Source organism: Artemia sp. Qi Xiang Cuo, chromosome 15, assembly GCF_049724085.1.
Source record: "Artemia sp. Qi Xiang Cuo chromosome 15, ASM4972408v1, whole genome shotgun sequence".
Taxonomy (NCBI): Eukaryota; Metazoa; Arthropoda; class Branchiopoda; order Anostraca; family Artemiidae; genus Artemia; species Artemia sp. Qi Xiang Cuo.
The window spans coordinates 22400589-22425282 of record NC_142808.1 but is presented as its reverse complement, the minus strand read 5'-3'; the positions used below and the strand labels follow the sequence as shown (position 1 = coordinate 22425282).

At 35.1% G+C, this 24694-nt stretch overlaps 1 protein-coding gene across 2 annotated transcripts in view; it reads right to left on the bottom strand.

Moving 5' to 3' along the window:
* LOC148943453 (uncharacterized) overlaps window positions 1-24694 on the bottom strand; it is a 102840-nt gene that overhangs the window by 21331 nt on the left and 56815 nt on the right. For both annotated transcript variants that reach the window (XM_089101738.1, XM_089101739.1), the window contains exons 3-5: window positions 20787-20985; window positions 16974-17179; window positions 13964-14149 (exon numbers count right to left, since the gene is read on the bottom strand). In XM_089101738.1, the coding sequence (XP_088957864.1) occupies window positions 13964-14149; window positions 16974-17179; window positions 20787-20985 (591 nt within the window). The remainder of the gene's footprint in view (window positions 1-13963; window positions 14150-16973; window positions 17180-20786; window positions 20986-24694) is intronic.

Genomic DNA, 24694 nt, shown 5'->3' with positions numbered 1-24694 from the left:
CGCCGCCGACTTTTCGGCGCGGCTTCGGGGTCTAGTTGAGAGGACACCTCTCAAGGATGCAAAAATGGGTTGCGTCCACCTCTTAAGGATGCAAAAAAGGGTTGCGTCTACCTCTTAACGAAGCAACAAAGGTTTGCATCCATAGGGATACGAAAAAGTTTCTCTAGAAAGTTGAAGTTTATCAAAGTTCCAAAGAACATTAACTTCCTTTACAGGATATAAACCTAAAAACTTGGTTTAGTTTAGGAATTTGAGTAAGTGTTTTCTTTGTAAATTAGGATAAAAAGCTACCACTGTCTGTCTAGATTCCCCTTTGAGGATAAAATTGAGATAAGAAGTAAACTTCTGAAGGATTTCTGTCACCTGGATAGACCAGGTTAAGTAATAAAATTAATACTTATATAGGAGACATAAACTAGTGATATAGGAGACATAGCTGGAGTCAAAGCGGGATATTTTATTATATTTTGGCGATTTGGGGTATATTTCGGTTAGAAAGACTTGGGACTCTAAATGAAATACAGAATTTTCTAAGGATTGAAATAGAAATAAAATTAGTTTCGTTTTAGAAACTGGAACTTGTGAATAACCTAAGACTTAAGTACAAGATAATCCCCTTAACCTTAGAGAATAAATTAAAGAGGTTTGGCCTCCTCCTTCCAGCTTAGTGACCTTTGGAACTTACCTAGCGTTCATTAAAATATTATATATAAGAAGATTGGAACTAGAGGACAATACAATATTCCTCCCCTAGCGAATTCTCTGACGTTATACGAAAGAGGGACTTTGTTTCCTCTTTTTAGCCACTTTTGCATTTCTCACCCGTGCTAATATTATATAGAGGGGGCCCTGATGTTCTACAGATTGGCTAGGGAAGAAAGAGGAATTAAATTGCTAGATTAAGAATTTCAATCTCTTCCGTCCCAAGATCCAATTTTCTCTAGAAAGTTGAAGTTTATCAAAGTTCCAAAGAACATTAACTTCCTTTTCATGATATAAACCTGAAAAATTGGTTTAATTTATACAACTAATTTGAGATCCGATAAAAAGGTTATTCCTAGTTTCCGAGAAACAATAATTTGATGCAAAGAATTTTAATTACACTGGTACCCAAGTCTTGTCTGATTATTCAAGTGCAGCTTTTTCAATTAGAAGTATTCGAAGTATAACTTGATACCATTCACAAAAAAATCTGTTTAATTTCTTTGATAGCTTGGATACACTTACGCGATTTTGATTTGGTTAAATTTTAAGAGCAGAAGTAGCCCCGAAAGTTTGAAACATAATGCCCTCAGTCGTTCTTGGGATACTGCTGAGATGCCTTATTGGGAATTAGCATTAACACAGTGCATTTTGATTTAATCCTAAGGCAACATTTACTTTTTAAACATTAAGGGAAATGGGAGGGTGGGCGTGGGAGGGGGATTAGTTGCCCTCCAATAACTTACAACTTTTAAAAAGGACCTTAGACCTTCCTATTTTCAATCAAATGAGGCCATTTCGAAGTTCCCACGAAAACTCCTTCGATACGAAGTGTCCGGGTCTAAACAACAACAACAACAACAAAAAAATGATACATTGTACCCACATCGATCTTTACTATAAAAAGTCAAGCCTTCCAATCCCTTTCAATAATTAAAAAGGGCACTAGGCCTTTCGATTTCCAATCGAATGATCCCTTTTTGAGTTTCTACGACAATGATTTCTATAAACACCTTACATGCCCCCAGGGTATAAATTACAACCCTTACCCAAAGGGCTTTGAGGGTGGTTGTCATCCTCTAAGACCTAATTTCCAGAACTTTCAACTACGTTAAACAAAATGGCTATTAAGCCATTTTGGAGAAATTGGAGTGGCACAAGCCACTCCAATTTCCAATTGAAATAGCCCTTTTCGAAGTTTTTGCGACAACTTCTTCGATACGAAGTTCCCTGGTCTAAAGGAAAAAGTAATAAATAATACATTTTGCCAACATCGTTCTTATTTACCCCCAGGGCATAACTTAAAACCCTTGCCCTAAGGGTTGTGGGGGAGTAACCTCCTCAAAAACATATTTTCTCTCTGGAAATCAGTGACTCTGAACAAAATGGCTATCTTAAAATTTTGATTGGATGTGTTTGGGGAAATGGTGGGCGTGGAAGGGGTGTTAGCTGCCTTCCAATAACTTTCGACTATTAAGAAGGGCACTAGCAATTCCAATTTCCAATCGAATGAGCCATTTTCTAAGTTTCTACGACAACTCCTTCGATACAAATTGCCCTGGTATGGGAAAAAAAAAAAAAAAAAATAATACATTGTGCCAACATGGTTCTTTACATAGACAGCGCGATTGCGCTGCCTATGATAACATCCTGAATTGCCTAATGCTCTTTTACCTACCTCTTTTCATCCGAAAAATCAGAAACAAAAATGAACAGAATTTTAAAGTGGAAGGTAGAATTTTTGTTTCAATAAAAATTTCTTCTTCATCTTCCAACGAACCGATATACACGGCGAGCCCAAGATGACAGTATTTATCTTTAAGAAACAGATTAGCCGGGATGATGGTTGCAGCCTGGAGGTCGATATCGATAAGCAAAAAAGAGACATAAAAAACAAAAAAACGGCGGCGTATTAGTGACGCCGCCGCCGATAGAATCAGCGGTGGCGTCGGCAAGCTGATGCAAGCTCGGCGGCGCGCCACCATTTTTTTTTCGGTGGCGCGCCGCCGACTTTTCGGCGCGGCTTCGGGGTCTAGTTGAGAGGACACCTTTCAAGGATGCAAAAATGGGTTGCGTCCACCTCTTAAGGATGCAAAAAAGGGTTGCGTCCACCTCTTAAGGAAGCAAAAAAGGTTTGCATCCATAGGGATACGAAAAAGGTTCCCTAGAAAGTTGAAGTTTATCAAAGTTCCAAAGAACATTAACTTCCTTTACAGGAAATAAACCTAAAAACTTGGTTTAGTTTATAGAACTAATCTGGGATCCAATAAAAAGGTCATCACTACTTTCGAGAAACAATAATTTGATTCAAAGAATTTTAATTACACTGGTACCCAAGTCTTGTCTGATTATTCAAGTGTAGCTTTTTCAATTAGAAGTATTCGATGGCCTAGAATTAACTTAATCCTTTTTTTTCAGTAAACATTCGTGGATTGAACAACAGACCTAGAAGAGGTTTAGAAGTATTCAAAATAATTAGAATTAGAGTATTTTTCCTTTTATTTCCTTTTATAATAAATATCAGTTGTCCCTGGATTCTGAGTACCGATTCTTACCAAAGCCTCAGTTATAACACGCTACCAGATTTTTAGCCCTGATAAGCAGGGGCAACTTTAAACATTTAATAGATAGCGCTTTGCTTAACACTAGTAAGAGATTATAACTTATCTTTATTTTAAACTAGACTTTCCGTGACTTTTTCGAACTGTTGACATATTTAAGATTTCCTATATGTTTTTTCAATAATATATTGGGAGTGCCCTTTGATACTGTGAAAACTATTGGACCCTTTGTCTTTGAGACAGTCAGCGAACGTTGATACTAGCAGAATGATTTTTTTGAGGTATCACAGGACCTTAATCCATTTAAGAATCAGATTATATTTCCACTGTCCTTGGCATTTTAATATATTAAACATGCATCCACTCTTACTCTAAGTCCATATGAAAGATAAAATTTCATATATATTTTTCGAAACAAAACAAATTTTCTGTCCTCTGGAATTTCATTTTTTTATGCTTATGGGAATCAATAGCTTGAAAACAGATACAACAGCGTTAAAAGTAAGGCTCATGAACAAAAACTATTGTCTATTTGAACCAAATTTTTTGGCACTTTTTTCCAAAACTCTATATTAACTGACTAAAATGGAATCAGACATTAAATCCTTTAATTTTACTAAAAACTCTTCAAACAAAGAACGTAATAGATATCCTCTCTCATAAAAATAATACCAAAATGGGTGACCTCTTTTGGCTAATGGGATTAAACAAAATTTCCAAAGGAAACGTTCTCACTTCTGTCCTGAAACACACTTCTGGAAAATGTCTCGTTCTAAAGACACTTGTTTTAATGGGTACTAACAAGGAGAAGCCTTGGAATTAAGAAGACCAGTTGCGGTTATAGCTCTCATAATATGGGGGTATACCATATGGGTAAGGTATACCATAGGAGTGTAAAAATATAAAATCAAAGGAATTTAATGTCAAATGTCAGAAGAACTGAGGTTGAAAACTGGGGGCCACCCGGGCCTAGAACCTCTATTGAAGAAGATATTTAAAATAAGTATCAAAAGAGGAATTCAGAACTACTTCCATATAAATTCTGATAAAAACAAAACTCCTGGTAGTACTTGCCTACCCCAAGGGAATATTTCCTTGCTGTATTCTTACTTGTACTGTATCAGTTTAGCGTTATCAAATTTCCTATACCAGCTTAATGCTGTAGACTAGTTTTAACACAGTATTTTCCAATGAGATCCTAGATGGCGGTAATTAAAAAAAAAAAAATTAGAATTCAATCGATTTCTGTGTATTATTATTTTTATGTGTAAAGCAATTTATACTGCTAACGCTTCCTCTCTAAAACCGTAAAACGGCTACAATATCTTGAATGAAGACTTAAAAAAACATAATCTTTTCTAGTGTGGACACCAGATTCAGCCAAAGTCCCTGAGCAAGTAATTTTTATTTGCTAAAGGCCCAATAAAATGAGATTTTACTAGTAGCCAGACTTAACTAGTGCTAATTTGACTAAATCAGAATTTCTCACCGAATTGGCAGAGAAAACACAGAACCTGATCTAATTAGTGACAGCTAAATCTTGGTACTAGTAAAATCTTATTGTTGTATTTATTAAAAGAAAACTTTCGGCAACAGCAATTACAATTCATAAAGGTAAATATAAATTAAGTGGTAATGCTATCTATTATCTGAATAAAAGGTATTTGGTAAAGAATATTCTTTCAAAAATAATTTCTAAAACCAGATTTTCTTGCTATAACAAAAAATAATCTATATAAAAAATAAACCTCATTCTCCATCTTCTTTCTTTAATTCACTTTTTCATATTCCTTCTCAATCCTCGCAAGAAAAACACTCACCATAGATAATCTATTATCAGACCCATGTAAGGTAGATGAATTGTGTGAAGCCTGCCTAAGGTACTCTTTGTCATCAAAAATTTTTTTTTCGCCACCAGCAGGTTTGTGATCAATGTTGTCAAGTGAGCCAACTTTACTGTGAGCTTTCTCGGTGAAATCCAAGTGAACTGTTTCAATCTGCGAGTGCAAAATAAAGCAAGCGTGAGTGACGGTGCAGTAAGCAACAAAAAAAAACTTAACTTCTATCAACTCTACATAATTATAATTACCGTACTAATTTAGGCAGGAGGCACACAACAGACAAAAGAACAACATACACATGTCCAATGACCACTCCACAATGTTCAAAAAAGGGATCAGATATTAAACTTGCTCTGAAACTATTCTTTATAATGGTGGTATATGTTGGAAGGTAGTGTGGCCATTTTTATCAAACGATCAATTCATTTATGGAATCCACTTATGGTTATCAATCAGTGTTCATTAAACTATCTTAAACTTAGTACAGTCAAGTGCTCACAAGTAAGTTGTGACTATTTGATATGTTTTTTAAGTAAAAGCATTTTAAGCATTTGATAAGTTTTATTTGATAGTTATTGATGTTTACCTCTCTATTGAATTTATTTTGTTATGATCAGTGTTCAGGATATATTTGCTTTTAACAGGCCACATTCATCAGAATATTTTTGGAAGAAAATGAAGACAGAATATCATAAGTGCCAAATTTATTGGATATGAAAAAAAAACTCAGTTGGATATCTGTATTATATACTTTTCATCTGTGGTGTAGATACCCACTTCCAATAGAACCAAAAACGTTTTTTTTTCAAGTTTATCCAAAAACTTTTCTAGCCAGATATAAAGACCACCAAAACGAATTGGTACCACTAGTCAAAAATCGTTTTTAAAAAATATCTATTTTAATTGTTCTATCCCGAAAAGATTCAAAATAATTAATCACGCAAATTGAAAATAAAAAAGACGGACAATTTGATGGAATTAAATTGGACTTGATTTTGTTGTTTTCTGATATGAAAATATTTTGGCAATGGATTCTGATCTAGTTCGATAAATACGAGCACTACCACTAATCGTCTTTGTCAACCGGAACGTCGGATCGAGGAACGTCGATCACTAGCCCTTTATTTAAATCTAATATCTCTATAGTTTTTTACTTTTTATTTGGCGGATATTAATTTACCAACCAAAGTTGAATGTTTCATATGGAATATTTTCCCGAATTATTGTTCTGTGTCTTCTTTTTTTTCAAAAAAAGGTTTTTACTTTAAATGCTGAATCCAAAATCCGATTTTAAAAATATTGACGAACATCATACAGTATTGCATTTCCTCGAACGGAGAATTTTTTACTTTTGGGTTCATTGCCTTGAATAAATATTTGCAAGGGGCCGTTGACATCAAAATATCAGGATACCAGGATTCAGTTTCTGAGATTCAAGACCTTGACTCTAAGATATGGAGTCCCGATCTCGATAGCCCGAACATCTCGACCAACATCAGGCATATGAGGTTAGTAGCTGGTTTTGTGTTGAATCAGGAGTTAAGCAGGGTTGTATTCTTATGGATTATTTTGATGGACTTTGTCCTAGGAAAACGTTCGAAGGATTGGGAAAGCATGGAGATAAATAAAAGGGCAAATTTCTGCTAGACTTAGATTATGCTGATGATCTGAGTATCCTAAATGAAAATGTTAGCAAAATGAACACCTTTTGGAGGCTCTGAAAATTAAGGGTGCGAGAGTAGGTAAAAAAAAAGTAATGCTACGAAGACTAATTCACTTAAATTTGGAATAAATGAAGGTGAAGAGATGATGTTGGGTAGCGAGAAGGTCGATTGAGGGGAAATCTTCACTTAACTGGGTAGTATTATTAAGAACCTTTGGAAGAGTAGGAAGATACGTCTGCGAACCAAGGTTAGAATATTGGAAGCTAGAGTAGATTTGAATATTGGAAGGTAAAGTGATGAGAGTGGTCATGTATGGTTCTGAAACGTGAGCACTGTGGAAGCAGGATTTGTTAGAGGACTTGTCTACGGATTGTTATGGGTGCCCGTTTCACGGACCACATTTAAAATAGCAACCTGTGCGAAATATGTGGTTCTATCCCACTTTATAGGGGTATAAAAAGAGACAAATTGCGCTGACTCGGGCACATTTTAAGCATGAATTATGACAGATTACCAAAGATTGCCCTTTCTGGCAATCCATTTACGGATAAATGAAAAGAAGGTTATCCCTGAATGGAGTGGGCAGAGGTAATAAAAAAGGACTTATAGGAAATTAGAACTTCTTGGGTGGTTGTAAAAAGGGAAGACTGGAATATATTGGGATGGAGGAGGAGCGTGCACAGATTTGTTGGCCTCAGGTGGCTTGGTTGTGCACTGAGCTGTTCGTAGCAGTAGTTTTCTTTGTATTTTGCCAAGAGTATTTTCTCAAAGTCGTGAGACTTTCCGAAATTTTTAGCTATGTCTGGAACATATTCTTACTTATAAAAGTTGACAGGAAACAAGTTTTCCAAATGTTTCCAAATAAAAGCCCTAATTCTGTTCAAAAGCACTAGAATTGTTTTATCTCCCTTGAAAAATACTCTTGTTAGGCTTACTTGTTGCTTACTCGAACTGAAATAGAACTGGAGGAGTGAACTGAAATAGAACTAAAATTTTCATAGTAATCTTGGGTATTATTGTGATTTTTTTTTGTTTATATTTCGACAAATAAAACCACACTCTCGAAATATTTTCAGTTTTAAATGGAATACAAATGCACCTAAAGTTGGTAATGGAGATTTTGAGAGGGAGGGAAGAGAAAAGGTATTATTACTCTAATTTTTAAATCTTGTTTAACCTTGAGATACAAATTATTTTGCTGTTTTGTTGTTTATGTTATGAAAAATACAACAGCTCGAAATAAAAAAATATTTTTAGTAAAGCACGAATGACACTCTAGCCTTTAGAAGCCTTCGGGGCGTTAGTCCTACTGCCCTTCGTGGAGTTATTGTTCGTTTTAACGTTGAATTGATTCGTCATTGCAATTTCTGTTCACCTTGGTTCTTATTTATTCATTGATATTCATTTCAGTCCGCTTTAAGCTTAATCTTCGTTCTAATTTACCTTTTTTTTTTAAAGAAAAAGTTCTTACTTGGAAAAAGTTAAAAGAAAATCTTTTCAATAAAAGGTATAAATTTCCCACTTAGTCTGGTGAGTTTCCCTAGTTTCCTTTCGCAGCTGGGGGATAGAGGTGTAATTTTAGAAAATATTTGTGCTTGGACAAATAAAGTAAAACAAATTTTACCCCCTTGGGTGTCCTCACAATACTGTCCATTAAGGGTTGTTATTTATTTAAGTTTTTTTTTTCAGTTTATGATTTTTGTTTAAATGCGCGTTAAGATTTTGCCATTCGAAAAGCTCTTTGGGTAGTAAAATGTAATTAGATCCTGATATTTACGCAAAAACTTATTTCCAGGAGAATGTAACACAACATTTTTTGAGAGAAGAAAAACAACATTTTTAGAATGTTGATAAACAATGTTGATAAAATTTGTATGTTAACAAACAGTGTTTCTAGAAACACAAACCACAAGGAACTTCAAGATGTTAAAAAATTGAAATTGGCTATTATAAGGTTGTTGCAAATAGAAGGAAGTATAGTAGAAGCACACTGGGTAGGCCTTATTTTACCTCTTGGGGTCATTCTATCCTCTGCCTTTCCGGTGTTAATCCCCTCTCAAAGAAGAATGATGTTAAGAAAATCTACCATTTTTATTTTAGATATTCTAAATTTTTATTTTATCTCTCCCTTGGTATAGTAATACTAAAATAACCCTTAATCTGATGTAACAGCAAAGCTGTGCTGGGTAGAGAGCTAATAGATTCATTCTCCAATATTTGCCCATCATCCTTTAGTCTTTCTCTTTAGTTAATTTTATTATCTTATAATTGTAGTACATTCTTTTTTTTTATTAATTAAAAAACTTTTTCCAAAAAACAAATTTTTCAAGGAAAAGTAAAAAACTCCATTAAACAAAAAATGAGCAAAAATCAAATCAAATAATCTACCAAGTGTGAAACTGCCACAAATTAGCATCGATAAATGAATGAGACCCAAAACGAACAGAAATTAAAATAAATAATCGAGGCAAACTCAAAACGAGCAGAAATTAACATAAGTTGGGCTCAAAACCCCTATGCCTTCCCAAGGCCAGAACAAAATTTGCCCTTTACTGAAAAAAATATAAATGTTTTTACTTTTATAACTTTAATAGATCAAATGATATTAACATTTTGATTACTAAATATCAGTATTTGTATATTAAACTGACAAGGCACATTCATTTGTATCTTTTCAGTAAAGTACAAATTTTGTTCTGGCCTTGGGAAGGCATAGGGGTTTTGAGCCCAACTTATGTTAATTTCTGCTCGTTTTGAGTTTTACTCGGTTATTTATTGTAATTTCTGTTTGTTTTGTTTTACATTTATTTATCGATGCTGATTTGAGGTAGTTTCACGCTTGGTAGATTATTTAATTTTAATTTTGCTCATTTTTTGTTTAATGGAGTTCTTTACGTTTGTTCGCAAAACTTATTTTGTGGAAAAAGGTTTTTTAATTAATTTCTGTTCGTTTTATATTGACACTGTCTTTTCAGGGGAAAAAAAATAATAGTCTAAATCTTTTCGTTTTTTTAAGACTTTATAGCTTGGCCTGCTATATGTATGCTGGAGAAAAGTTTTCAGCAATTTTTAACAACATACACCCTTTTAAAAATCTGGACACAAATAGTAGTGTTTAATTTAGTTTTCTCCTCTGGTTGACCTGAAATGGAAAACTTGATACCATTCGCAAAAAATCTTGTTTAATTTCTTTGATAGCTTGGATACACTTACGCTATTTTGATTTTGTTAAATTTTAAGAGCAAAAGTAGCCCCGAAAATTTGAACATAATACCCTCAGTCGTTCTCGGGATACTGCTGAAATGCCTTATTAGTAATTAGCATTAACATAGTGCATTTTGATTTAATCTTAAGGCAACATTTAGTTTTTAAATATAATGGGCAAATGAAGGGGTGGGCGTGGGAGGGGGATTAGTTGCCCTCCAATCACTTTCGACTATTAAAAAGGGCATCAGTCCGTTCTATTTTCAGTTGAATGAGGCCTTTTCGGAGTTACCATGACGACTCCTTCGATACGAAGTGCCCTGGTCTAAACAACAACAACAACAAAAAATAATACATTATACCCACATCGATCTTTACTATAAAAATGTCAAGCCTTCCAATCACTTTCGACTATTAAAAGGGCACTAGTCCTTTCGATTTACAATCGAATGAGTCCTTATTGAAACGACAACGCTTTCTATAAACACCTTATGTGCCCCCAGGGTAAAAATTACAACCCTTACCCTAAGGGCTGTTAGGGTGGCTGTCATCCTCTATGACCTAATTTCCAGAACTTTCAACTACGTTAAAAAAAATGGCCATCTCAAAATTTTTATTGGATGTGTTTGGGGAAATGGTGGGCATGAGAGGGGTGTTAATCGCTCTCCAATCACTTTCAACTGTTAAAAATGGCACTAGCCCTTTCAATTTCCAATCAAATGAGCCCTTTTGAAGTTTTTACGACAACACTTTCAATAAAAACCTTATATGCCCTCAGGCCATAACTTACAACCCTTGCCCTGAGGACTGGGGGTTGTCATTCTCAAAGTCCTAATTTCCAGAACTTTCTACTAGGTTGAACAAAATGGTTATCTGAAAATTTTGATTGAATGTGTTTGGAGGAATAGTGGGCGTGAGAGGGGGGGTTAGTATCCCTCCAATCACATTCGACTATTAAAAAGGGCACTAGCCCTCTCAATGTCCAATTGATTGAGCCCCTTTTGCAAGTTTCTACGACAAAGCTTTCAATAAAAACTTTACATATCCTGAGAACACGAATTAAGCCTCGTATCCTGAGGGTTGTGGGGGGGAGGAGTTATCGGCATTATAGCCCTAAGTTCCTAAACTGACAAAAACGCGTAACGGAATAGCTGTTTAAAAATTTTGATTGGATGTGTTTGGGGAATTGGTGGACGTGAGAGGGGGTTTAGTTGTCACCCCAGCACTTCTAGACACGGTAGTGGCTATTCACCATTTATATTTCAAATCGAATGAGCCCTTTTTCAGGATACTACGACAAAGATTTCAATAAAAACCTTGTATGCCCCCAGGGCATGACTTATAACCCTTGCCCTGAAGACTGTGGGGGGAGTGTCCTGCTCAAAGGTATAATTTCCGGAATTTTAAACTGCGTGGAACGAAATGGCTATTTCAAAACTTTGATTGGATGTGTTTGGGGAAATTATGGGCGTGGAAGGGGTGTTAGTTGTCTTCCAATTACTTTCGAGAATTTGAAAGAGCACTAGCCATTTCAATTTCCTATCGAATGAGCCCTTTTTGAAGTTTCTACGACAACGTGTTCTATAAAAACCTTGCATGCCCCCAGGGCATAACTTACAACCCTTGCCCTGAGGGCTGTGGGGGGTTGTCACCCTCAAATACCTAATTTTCGGAACTTAAAACTACGTTGAATAAAATGGCTGTCTCGAAGTTGTGATTGGATGTGTTCGGGGAAATGGTGGGCGTGAGAGGGGGGTTAATTGTCCTCCAATTACTTTTGACTATTAAAAACGACACTAGCCCATTCAATTTCCAATCGAGTGAGCCCTTTTTGAAGTTTCTACGACAACGCTTTCTATAAAAACCTTATATACTCCCGGGGCATAACTTACAACCCTTCCCTTGAAGGTGTGGAGGAGTGTCCTCCTCAAAACATAATTTCTATCTGGAAATTAACTACGCTGAACAAAATGGCTATCTAAAAATTTTGATTGGATGTGTTTCGAGAAATGGTGGGCGTGGAAGGGGTGTTAGTTGCCTTCCAATCGCTTTTGACTATCAAAAATGGCACAAGCTACTCCAGTTTCCAATTGAATGAGCACTTTTCGAAGTTTCTACGACAACTTCTTCGATACGAAGTGCACTGGTCTAAAGGGAAAAAATAATAAATAGCAATTTGTGCCCACATCGATCTTATATGCCCCCAGGGCACAACTTAAAACTCTTGTCCCGAGGGCTGTGGGGGAGTTTCCTCCTCAATAGTACATTTTCGCTTTAGAAATCAACTACACTGAACAAAATTGCCGCCTTAAAATTTTGATTGGATGTGTTTGGGGGAATGATGGGCATGGGAGGGGGGGCTAGTTGCCCTCCAATTATTTTCGACTATTAAAAAGGGCACTAGCCACTCCAATTTCCAATCAAATGAGCCCTTTTTGAAGTTCCTACGGCAACTCCTTCGATACGAAGTGCCCTGGTATGAAAAAAAAAAAAAATAATAATAATACATTCTGCCAACATCGTTCTTTACTTAGGCAGCATGATTGCGCTGCCTATGATCATTTTATTCTAAAGTGTCATTTTTAAATACGACATGAGTAAAAATAAACTATCTAAAATAAAACTATCTATGAAAAATGTTGCTTAGGTCTCAAACATTCAGTCCCGGAGAGGGGCCTAGAAATCCTTACTCTATGCAAATGCCTTGTTTGGTATGTATTAAGAAAGGATAAACATAATATAAAAGATCTTAGAATGCGTAAAACTTGTAGCTTTAGCTCCTTGGATTGCAGAGCATGCATGAAATGATCGTTTGTGTTGCCAATTAGACCAAATTTACTGTTTCAATTTTTCGAATTGTCAGTGAGGAAGTAAGTGATTTTACTCTGAATTAATGATTTTAGAAAAAATATTTCAGACCAATAAAATTTAGGATTGAAAGAACAAGAAACATTTTGGTTATTGAATTAATTTTAACAATTTGGTTATTGAATTTTGGCTATTAATTTAACGAGCTATTTTTCCTGAATTCTTACTTAAGTGTACTGAAACATATTTTTCATGAAACGCATAGTCAAGGCTAAGAAAGAAGGGAGACACTTTTAAACAGATGACCATTCAAAGCAACCATTCATATTATTTTACAATCTTTACCCTTTTTACAGAAATTGAGCATTTAGTGATTGATAGCTCCAAGTGTGTTGGGCAAAATTAAGGTGAATTTAACACTTTTAAGTGTGTTCTTTTATTGTGTTCCTTCTAGAGCTTTCAAGAATAGTAAAACAGCTTCATTAAACCAAAGACAAGCAGAAGTAAAAAAAAAACAATAATAATATGCACTTAAAATGAACAGAAATCACTATCAATGCGTAAAAAAGATAGCAAAACGCATCAAAATTTGTTCATATGCATCTTTATTTCTTTGAAACAGAAATAAAATATTACTTCAATTTACCATCAACATTTATATTTTTTCTTGTTCCACGTGTTATTTCTATGACATGTGTTGATGAAAAACGATTAGCAGAAAAAATATCATCATTCCTCACTTTAAGAGACCTTCCGCACAAATAATTGTCAAATCAATTTAAACCCACACCTTTAATCCCTAAACTTTCTAATCCCTGCAAGAGAATTCTAAAATCTACAGTGTTTAATGCTTTCCTAAAATAAAAATACCGCTAGGGGGTTTCCATCACTTTCAAAACAATTCTTTACAAAGTCAACATAATTTAAAAAAAAAACCAATTTTCTCATTTTAAGGCAGATTCTGAACTCAACTTCCAAGTCTTAAAGTCTAGAGCCTGGCACAAATCTGGCTCAAAGTCATCTGGATCAAAGTCCTTTAGAAAATTTTAATGGAAATTGAATGGAAATATGACTGAGCATGATCAAGCAAAACGCATAACCTGTCTTAAAATGCAATATGCTTTTTAATCTCAGTCTAAGAGTACCTTTTAAAACTATTGTACCTTCAGTGCGAATTATTTACCTTGACGGCACCTCCTCCAGGAACATGTTTTAGGTTCAGAGTGGAGCCTACTTTCGGTTTTGCTTTCTCTGAGAAATCTAGCTTCACAGTTTCGATTTTAATCTTTCCTCCTCCTGGTTTGTGTTTAGTATTGTCAAGAGATCCAATCTTTGATTTTGCTTCCCATTTCAGTTTCTGAGACACAATCTGAAAAAATGATATGTATATTGAGAGACAAAAGGACATAATCAGTCATTTATGTATAAATTTAATTTATATCTTTTGTTCTCAGGTGAATAAAAGAAGCAGGTGTCACAGGGTAAAAAAATTGCCATTTAAGAGAGCTATCGTTTCTTTACAAAAATTCGGAGAATCTAAGTTGTTGACGATATAAAATTCTAAGTACCCAAAGTTAGATGAGTGGACAAAACCATAGGAAGGAATCCCAGCTTACCCTCAATATACCTTGAATTGAACAAAAGTACACTCTGTGTATCCAGGATGTACAAGAGACGTGTCAGTAATGTACCAGGAAGTGCTTAGGGTATGAAGTTGAAACTCTTAGAACATGTTGAGGGGAGAGTTGAATAACCAAAAGGCACTGTGTAAAACAACTCAGCTACAACACAGCTACAACAACTACTGCTACCATCAATATTATTGCTACTACAGAGGCTAATGGTATGAAGGGGAAAATCTCAGGAAATTGTTTGGATGCTTCTGAGCTAAATTAAAACGCATTATGTACATGCTACTAATTTTTCGGAAATGTTTAGGGTGATGTAGAACTTACCTAAAGCTAAAACATACATATTTCTTTGTCTTACTTTCTTTTTGACAGCTAAATTTTGTATGCAGAGGGAATTTTCCACGGAGGGAATTTTAGACGAGGGGACATTGTCAGTGAAGGGGAATTTTTTGGTTTTAAATATTCTTGGGGGAATACGCCTAGCAACGTATAACCACCCTAATTTTCAAATTTGTTGTCTCCATAGAATAAATTAAAAATCAACTTCCTGTCCTACAACTCGTTCAAAAAAAGATTTTGAGATAAACCATTACTTTTGAACATACTAGGATCTACAGATACAAGAAGATTTCATCGAAGATTCAATGCTACAGATTTCAGTATTAAGAAGGTTGTTTCATTCTTATTTTTCAGTCCACTACTATTCCTACTGCTGCTACTACTACTGCTATAAAAAACTCACTGCAGCACCAAGCCGTCTGAGGCCAACACACCTACACACACTCCTCCTCCATCCTAATCTATTCGAAGCCTCCCTCTTTACACCCTCCCATGAAATTACCATTTCCCTCATATCTATCCTTATGACATACTCCCACCCCATTCGGGAACGACCTGCTTTTTGTTTGGTCTAAGACAGTTGCACGGCAAAGACTATCTTGGTTAATATGTCATCCTTCAATCACAGAACGGGTCCTAGCCATCTCAGTCTTTCTCTCAATATAGCCCGTTGAAAGCGGGATTGAATCGCATTTTTCGAACAGCTTACTGTCTGAGATATGTTCAGTCAGTCGGGTACCCATAACAACCCTTGCAAGATCCAGTTATAGTTTTATGCACCAACACGGAAATAAGTAAATGACTATTATGAGCTTGCCACTGATCAAGCTCTCAGGAAATCTTATACCAAACCAACTACCACATCCGCATTAAGTGCTTCCAACACAGCAGTAATAAAATTCAATTATTCTACAACAATTTTCAGCCGAAACAGCGATATTTTCTGTATTTTCACTCTTCTCTCGAAACAAAATCTTGTATAATTAGTGGACAGCCATAGAAACAAAGTATATACGTTTGACAAATGTCGACTATAAATTTTGACAAATATGCCCTTCAAATGGCGTTGTTCATACACCCTTAACAATTTTCTAAATAGCATTTGTTATTTTCATTACCAAATACCAAACAAAATAATATTTTCGACATCATTAATACATAGATCAAGGGAAGGGAGTCGTTGTTTCAGCTATTTTGGGAGAAATTATTTTTTTTAGTAAATAGATATATAAGTTACAAAGAACAGTATACCAGTGTACTGGCTTTACTAGGGCTACCCCTTGTATATCTTAAAAGAAATCAAAGGTAAATCAGCCCTTTTGTAGAATTTTGTGCCCTTTTGTGGTATAGAGTCGAGGGTTGGCTGGGGTCAATTCCGATAGAAAAGATGTTTTAACTTTTGAAAAATCTTCAAAAATGAGCGTAAAAGTGCTTTCTGATAAAGGATAGTGAGTTTAGCTTGAACAAATATATACCCTGTTGGGCAGTCTAATATCTAAAAGGAATAACAATAGGAAATTTCCACCAGTAAATAAAACAAGAAAGTTTTAAAAATTTTGAACACATTTTTCCATACCTAATAACTATATTAAGACATCTATTTCAACCCGGCAACATGAAATTTAGAAATCTAAGCAAATTCCCCCATGAAACGCTGCCAAAATCAAATATAATTCTAGATTATTCCAAAAATATACGGCAGTTTTGATTTTCCAAATAAACCAAAGACTAATCCACTAAGTGACATTCCGAGGAATAGCTGAGGAGTGGCCAACAATCAGAAATAACCTATACAAGATGCCACGTACCAAGCAAAGTAGAACTGTGCCAAACTTCATAGGGACTGTGCCAAGAATTTGGAAATGTGCGGCACTCATGGCACTTCAAGATGTATGGCACTCCAGGTAGCGCAAACTGTGTGGCCTCTCAGGGATAGAACGGCACGCTTTATTTCTAAGTGTATATAGCTTGCAAGTTCTTCAAAGAATTTTGAAATATATTTACTAGTTGTAACAGTCAGCCACTGCTAGGGATCCTTAAATCAACCTATGTTGTGATAGTTGGTAATTTTATTCTGGTGTGTGGCCCATAGATATGATTTCTTGATTTCAATGTCGGATAAGATTTCAATATTGAGGGATAAATATTTAACATATTGAGCCTCAGATATGTTCAACTTCTCAAAGGGTCAATTGAATTGAGGGAACCAAAGTGAATACTGACCTTTTTGTCACCCCCACTCGGTTTGTAATTCTCATTTCTGGCTCCGATCCTAGGTTTTGCTTCAATCACAATTTTTCTAGACTCGATTTTGACATTTCCTCCACTAGGCTTATAAGACGTATTATTAAGTGACCCTATTTTGGATGTTACAACTTTGATGTTTGGTGAGGGTGCAGTACCGACTTGGACTTTGTTCATAGGCAATTCTGGAAATAAAAATATATAGGTCAAACACGGTAGATTTGTTTCGTTAACAAATCTACTGTTAACGGTTAATTTGTTTCTTACTATAGAAATACGGATTTTAGCACAAAAGTATAGATACCACACGTAACCTAAAGTCTGAAAGTTTGGTATAAACACATAAACTACTAAGTGAAATATTTATACCACTATGCTTCGTATTAATATTTATTTTAGTGTCCTTGATGCCAAATACGAGTTATTTTTCAGAACAAAGGTGATAATAGGGCAACTCTGCTTTAGAATATAAATTTGTATATACTATACTATCCCATTAATGTATACATGTATATACATTTTTTTTCTAGCTGTCGCTTGTCTTCTAACTGCAGATTTGTGAACCTCTGTTCGAGCCTTTCCCCCTGTAGCTATTTTTGCTTTTATTACATTGTTGCATAATTCAGTAACGACCAGGCGCGTTCCATTGCATATACCTTCTAAAATATTTAAATTATGCATTAGCATATATCGTGTTATTTTTTAGTTTTAAGTCATGGGGTGCCAAATGAGCAATTTTAATTGAATTAACAAATTCTGGCGTGAATTCTATTTTTCCCTTCTATTTATCTTTCACTGAATCATAACTTTAACAAAACTTATATTTTCATGGGAGGCAATCAACAATTTCAGCGTTTATTTTACCTACTTCTTTGTTTAGTGGCGCTAAGATAAAGCGTTCCTTCATTCCATTGTAATTTTGATTTAAAATGCAATCTCCAAATCTCCTTCATTTATTAATCTCCATCTCCAATTCTCGAATTAATCATCAAATCTCCAATCTCCTTCATCAATTAATTTACCACTGTAAATTATATCCCAAGGCAATTCGATTTCACTGAAGTCTTTTTTTGGAAGACTTATTTTGACGCTGTCTGGAACAATTAAATGAAAAATTCAATTGCCCTTCCTTCTAAGCTCCCTAAAGTTGTGCGAATTGCTCTTTTTCTTTTTTGGGGGGGGGGAGATTCACATGATGTCATGTTGAGCCTTTTCTTGATTTATAGGACCATAGCTTCAATACGATCAGCCCTGGAAACAAACATTACTATACTGGATAGTTTGCCAGTCTCCAGACAAACTATCATAGTTATCAAGCTATTCGGTGTCATACTCGTTGTCACTTCCCTTCTAAAGGGCTGGACACACGTAGCTTATTTCGGGAACCGATTTCAGCATCAGTGGACAAACGATAGCGGTAAGAAAAATTTGTTGAAAGAAAAATTTATTGCATGAGATTTTCAAAACAAAAAATCATGGACACAAATAGTCAACTGGAGTTTATAAATAGTTGCATGATTGATCTCAGCTTAGTTCTCAGTTTAGTTCTCAGCTCAGTAGCAGGTTCTTTCACCACAGACTTCTCTGGCTGACTATTTATTTGTATCCCTATTTTTTTGTGATGATCATGATGAAAATTGGCGCTGATTTTGTAAATCGGTGCCGAAAACTAGAAAATTTTTCAAGCTCAAATCGATGCCGATTTCTTTTAGAATCGGCGCTGATTTGGAAATCAGTTCCCGAAATCAGCTACGTGTGCCCAGCCCTTAAGTTAAAATTCTGTTTCTCGTTGTCGCTTGTCTCCTAGCCACCGATTTCGCTGTGTGTAATTTTCGTTCGCAATTATGCATTAGAATAATTATCGTGTTATTCCTTAGTTTTAAGTCTTGGTGTGCAAATCAACAATTTTAGTTAAATTCAGAGATTTCGGCGTGGATTCATATCATCCTTCCTGTTTATCCTTCACAGATTTCTGACTGTTATGAAATTTATATTCTCCTGAGAGACGACTGGTAATTTAAGCATTAATTTTTTTTTTTTATAGCGGCGCCAGAATAACGCGTTCCTTCATTCCATTGTCATTTTGATTACTTTGCCAATACTAACTTTTCAACTGAAAATACTCATTGCCGCATGTCTTCTAACCGCAGATTTATTTGTGCATTTTTTTTTGTTTGCAATTCTTTGTGGTCATCGCTGTCACTTGTCTTCTAGCCCCAGATATAGGCGTGCATCATTTTCGCTTGCGATTTCATTTATGACATTTACGGTTTCATTTGCATATGAGCATGGCGTAATTCATATGATTTTTTTTCCAAAATTAAGGCTCTAGGCCAGAGGTTTCCAAACTTTTTTTCTCAGAGACCACTTTTAAATTTTGCTGGTTGCGGTGTACCCCCTGCAGCTAAGTTTCTAATATATTCCTAAAACTCGAGAAAAAATGTAAAGATTAGATCCAAATAAGGATTTTTTTTGTTACGGTCGACAGCCAACAACTATGATAGCCAACTATGTTTTTTTATACCCACCTACGAATAGACAGTTTTCTATGAAGGAAGTGGGAATTGATTGGTTAATTAATTAATTGACTGTGCTGTGAGTAAAGTTGGCCAGTCAAAAAAAGTATTCCATCCAACTTTACTTTTTTTGAAATCTACTCCTAGCACAAAAAAAACAATCAATTAGCGCTTGTCTTGCTTAGGAACCCCCTCATTCGGGGTGATAAAAAAATAGTATAGTAAAATGATAGAAATTAATTAAACCACGCTGCAAAAAGGTGACAAAAGTAAGTATAGTAATCATAGAGGCATTGGCTTGGTTTCTGGAGGAAGCAAATTACTTAGTATAATGATTCTTTTTAGACTTGGAGATGCTGTAGATAAAGTTTTAAGAGAAGAACAGTCTGGTTTTAGGAAGGGAAGAGGATGCGTCGACCAAATTTTCCCTCTTTGATTAATAATTGAGAAGTGTCTGAGTCATCAGACCCCTTAAGTCTTCAGTTCTATGGATTATGAGCAAGTGTTTGATTCAGCCATTAGAAGACCTTTAGCGAAGGTCCCATTCTTTGGTGGTACACCAAATAAATGCATTAAAGGGATATTACAGGGTTATTTTATTATATTACAGGGATATACAGGGATATTACAGAGTTTAAATATTACAGGGATATACAGGGTTATTACAGGGCTATTACAGGGGACATTAAAGAGTTATTTACAGAAATAACATCACTTTGGTTAAGGTAGGAAGTGAGGTTAGAAGCTGGTTTCGAATCGAATCAGAAGTTAAGCAGGGTTGCGTTCTATGTCCATCCACATGGTTCATTTTAATTAACTTTGTCCTAAAAAGCACAGCAAAGGCTATGGGAGAACAAGGAATCAAATTTGGAAGTAATAGCCTCCTATACTTAAAGTAAGCTAATTATTTCAGCGTCCTAGATGAAAATGGTGGCAAAGTGAATGAATTTTCAGAGGTTTTTAGAGTTCAGGATTCAAGAATAGGTTTGAAAATTAGTATTAAGAAGACTAAGTCACTAGGACTGGGCATAGTATACCAAAGACAGCTGAGAACTTTTCGTGTCAGAATTTTTCCGGGGGTATTTCCAACAGGGGGGAAATTTTATGGAGGAGAAAAATCTGGCGGACACCATTGCCTCCAAAGATCTCAAGCTTAAGATTAAAATGTCAAGATCTTGGAAAACATGCCTAGAACTGGCAGTCCTACTTCCAATATGGAAAATACAACTACCCTTCTGATTTCTTTCACCTAGAAACTTAGTTAAAATTTTCTTACTTTTCTTTGGTGTATCGTCGTTGTTTATGCTGGAAGGTTCTGATTTAATTTGTGATGAACTGGACTTCGTTGGTGAAACTGGCACTGAAGGAATTTTCGTGGGTGATTTAGTCGGGGATACAGGAATTTGGGAAGGTTTATTTATTACTGACGGTTTTTCTTCTATTTGTTTTGATGATAATGCTGTCGACAAACCTTCCTAAAAAAATATATAAATACTTAAATATAATGTATATATATATATATATATATATATATATATATATATATATATATATATATATATATATATATATATATATATATATATATATATATATATATATATATATATACATATATATATATATATATATATGCATCAAATTAAAAATGTGTTTATTAAATTAAAAAGTTTTTTCCACTGCAAATAGGGAGTAACATTAAAAATAAAAAGAACATAAATTATTGTGTATATTTGGGAGACTGCCCCTTTTGAATCCCCCGCTCTTTATGCTAAAGTTTGACTTTCTTTTCAATTCCTTAAGTACCACTGCTGAAACACAAGGACCGTTGAATTGGAATGAGAATCTTTTTCAAAACACTGAAACTTTAGACTAACGAGCGATGCATTGAGGAGGGGGCAGCCCCCTTATTATACACAATAATTTCGGTTAGTTTTGAGCTTTGATGGTGCTCCTTATTTTAAGTTAAAAAAACTTTTTTTTATATTGAATATCTGATTGTTTCAAATCAAGCGGGGAAATCCCCCTCCTTGAAAATTTTTCTCAGAAAGCTCCCTCCTTACATAATAAATTCCTACAGTGGAAAATCCCCCTATGGAAACTTCTGCATAAAATCCCCTCTGAAAATTTTCCACAGGACCATTCCCTAAAGAAAATTCTCCATTTTTTTCGTTTGAAAAACTTTCATTTAAAAATAATTTGTTATTTTATTCAATTTTGTTCATTATTCAAATCATGCCAGAGATCCTCTCCTCCTCAGCAGAAAATCTTCCCAAGAAAATTTCCCCTCCATGGAAAGCTCTCGCGGGGAATTTTCGCTATTTCTAATGATAAGGGTTACACCCAATGGGCGAGGGAAGCCATAGAAATTAAAAAACATATGTTTGCTAACCTTTCGATAAATAGGGACACAGGTAATTTAAATATTGACCCAATTTATGATAACCTTCTAAAGAGGTAATCAACAGTCAATAAGGGAGTTAAGATATTAAATAATCACCAGGTGACTATTTTACCTGCTCCACCAAAACTATTTGCTTCAGTAATAGCTAACAAAAGGATTATTTCGCAACAGAATAATTAAAGTAATTTACAGATTTTTTATTTTTCCTCAGTTACTCTGGTGTCCTCACTGAAGTAACTCCATATTAGCATCTTTTCCCTGCGTGGATCAGTTTGCGCCAATTGTACATTTTTTTTTATTTTTTTGGTGGTGGTTTTATTGGTTTTTAGTTTTATCTTTTTTTTTTATCTTGTTCTTCTTGTGTGTTTTTCGTGCTGAAGACGCCTTGTTTGTATACAGGCGAAATATCCGCGTTGTTTTGTTGTTTTCTTTTCTCTCCACTGGCCACAGTCTCGTTTTTTTTTTTTTTTATATTTTTCTATTTTTTTGTTTTTGGAGAATTTACCCCCAGAAAATTCCTCTTACGGAAATCTCCCTCCACTGATAAACTCCTCCAGAGATTTTCCTCCTCGTCGAAAATTTCCCCCGGATAATTCCCCCGGGACATTCTTTCCACATTTAAAATTGAGCAGCCAAAGATAAAATGAAACACACAATCAAATGAAAACGCATCCGTGGTTTTTCTTCTAGACAAAAAATGCGAATTTCCACACTTTTGTAGAGGGGACCTTGAAAGATCTACAATGAGGTTCTCTTACATGTTAATCTCATGGGATCACTTCATTAGGATTTCATTAGAATTTCAAAGGATGAAATTCATTAGGATCACTCGACTTTTTGACGATGTTTCCTCCCTTTTTTGAAAATCAGGCAAATTTTCTCACTGGGTAGCATTAAACTTAATAAATTTTGTATATTTGCCATCAGTATAATTGGCCAATTATTTTGATGTTTTAATTGTTATTCAAATTCTTTATTCTTGAGCTTTGGTTACTATTAGGCCTAGTCACATCTTATGTCCAGTTCATTACCACGAACTGTTTCATATAAATGATTTCTATGGTTTCAGAAAATTCTTCCAGTAGTTCTGTTTTCGATGAAATTCTTCCACGAACGATATTTTATTTTAGCTCTAACTAAGCTTTTTCTTAAATCTTAAAGATAAAATTTTAATTACTTTAAAATCATTAAAAATTTTAATTTTTAGGTCTACAAAATTTCTTACTAATATGTAGCAGAGAAAATATTTAATTTCCCTAATCAGGGGCATTACTAGCCAAAAAGTTTGGGGGAGAGGGAGTGAGCGATTTTACCGACTGGCCGGTCATTTTTACCTACTGTTTTATTTTAATCAATAATTAGCATAATGTCCGTTTCGAAAATAAAACTTGAGAGCCCAATTCAGCCTAAAAAATCGTGTACTATGAAGAAGATTAATACTTTAGTTCAGTTTCTTGTATGAAGCATGTCCAATTAGTTGATGATCAAGTGGAGAAAAGATCTAAGTGATCCAGGATTAGAAATTGACCCTGAATAACGAGTAGGTGGACACCTAAGATGCTGTTTAAGTTGTATCTTGTCTTTAGCTAATTAACCAACTTTTTTTTTCAACGGATGCTTTTGATGCCTCGATTTTCCTTTCTATCTGATCAGTCTCGGAGAAGAGCATATAAGATGTTGCGCGAGGCCCTGAGTCTTGTGTCTGCAATCACCGGATCAAGGTGTTCAGTCTGAAGCTTTTCTGCAAGAATCTTCGTCTTAAACAGGACTTGGTGTATGAACATCAGAATAAAATCAAAGCAGGTAATGTACCGATGCATTTGTTCTGTTCTATTAGTTCTTTAAGAATTTCAACAATAGTGTTACACAACACTATCACACTCCTTGGCCTGGACATCCATCTTGTTATTGGCATATTCTTAGGCTTCAATGTCGATTTGGCACTCTGGCCTGCTCGTTTCTAAGCAATGACTCGTTTCATTCGACCTGTAAAGAAAACGTACAGATCGTGTAAGATTTCAAGCATTTTTCGGACTATGGAGGGGTTGCTGCATATTTTGGACTATGGAGGGATTGCTGCATATTTCGGACTATGGAGGGGTTACTGCAGGTGTGTTCCACAATGAGACTCTCTCTATGAGCCATGGATCTACTTTAGCGTAATTTTCTTCCAGTTCGGCTCATATACGTTCTTTGAAATCCTGTCGAATACCAGACATACGACCAATTTGATTCTTTAAGCTGCTTATGTGGCCAACGGGTTGGAAACAACCTGCTCACCAGCTAAAATCCGTTTAGGCTCGCTGTTTTGTGAAAAACGGTATTGATCTATTTACAATAGTCTTTGTCGAATATAGATAGATAGATCGTGTATTTCAAAAGCCCAAGGGCCATATACACAAAAAATTTATGAAAAATAAAGAAATCACCCATCAACAGAACAAATTACGAAACACACAGAAACATGATACATAGCGAAAAAATACCTAATGGTAGTTTATCGAGAAAATAATTGTAGTTCTATGTAATAAATAATAATTTATTGTAGAAGCTTTTCCTTCTTTCTAAGATTTTCTCTATGTACACATTAACGTAGAATATTGAGGTTTGATTAATACTTTGTAAAATACAATGAAGCAGCAAAACAATGTCAAGCAAGTATTTTCCCCTTAAATCAAAGAGCACCGGGTACTTCCGGAGAAAATGGTCCAAACCTTCGTCCTCATCTTTACAAAGAGGACATACATACCACCCTTCAGGATCAACTATCTTTTTGTCGA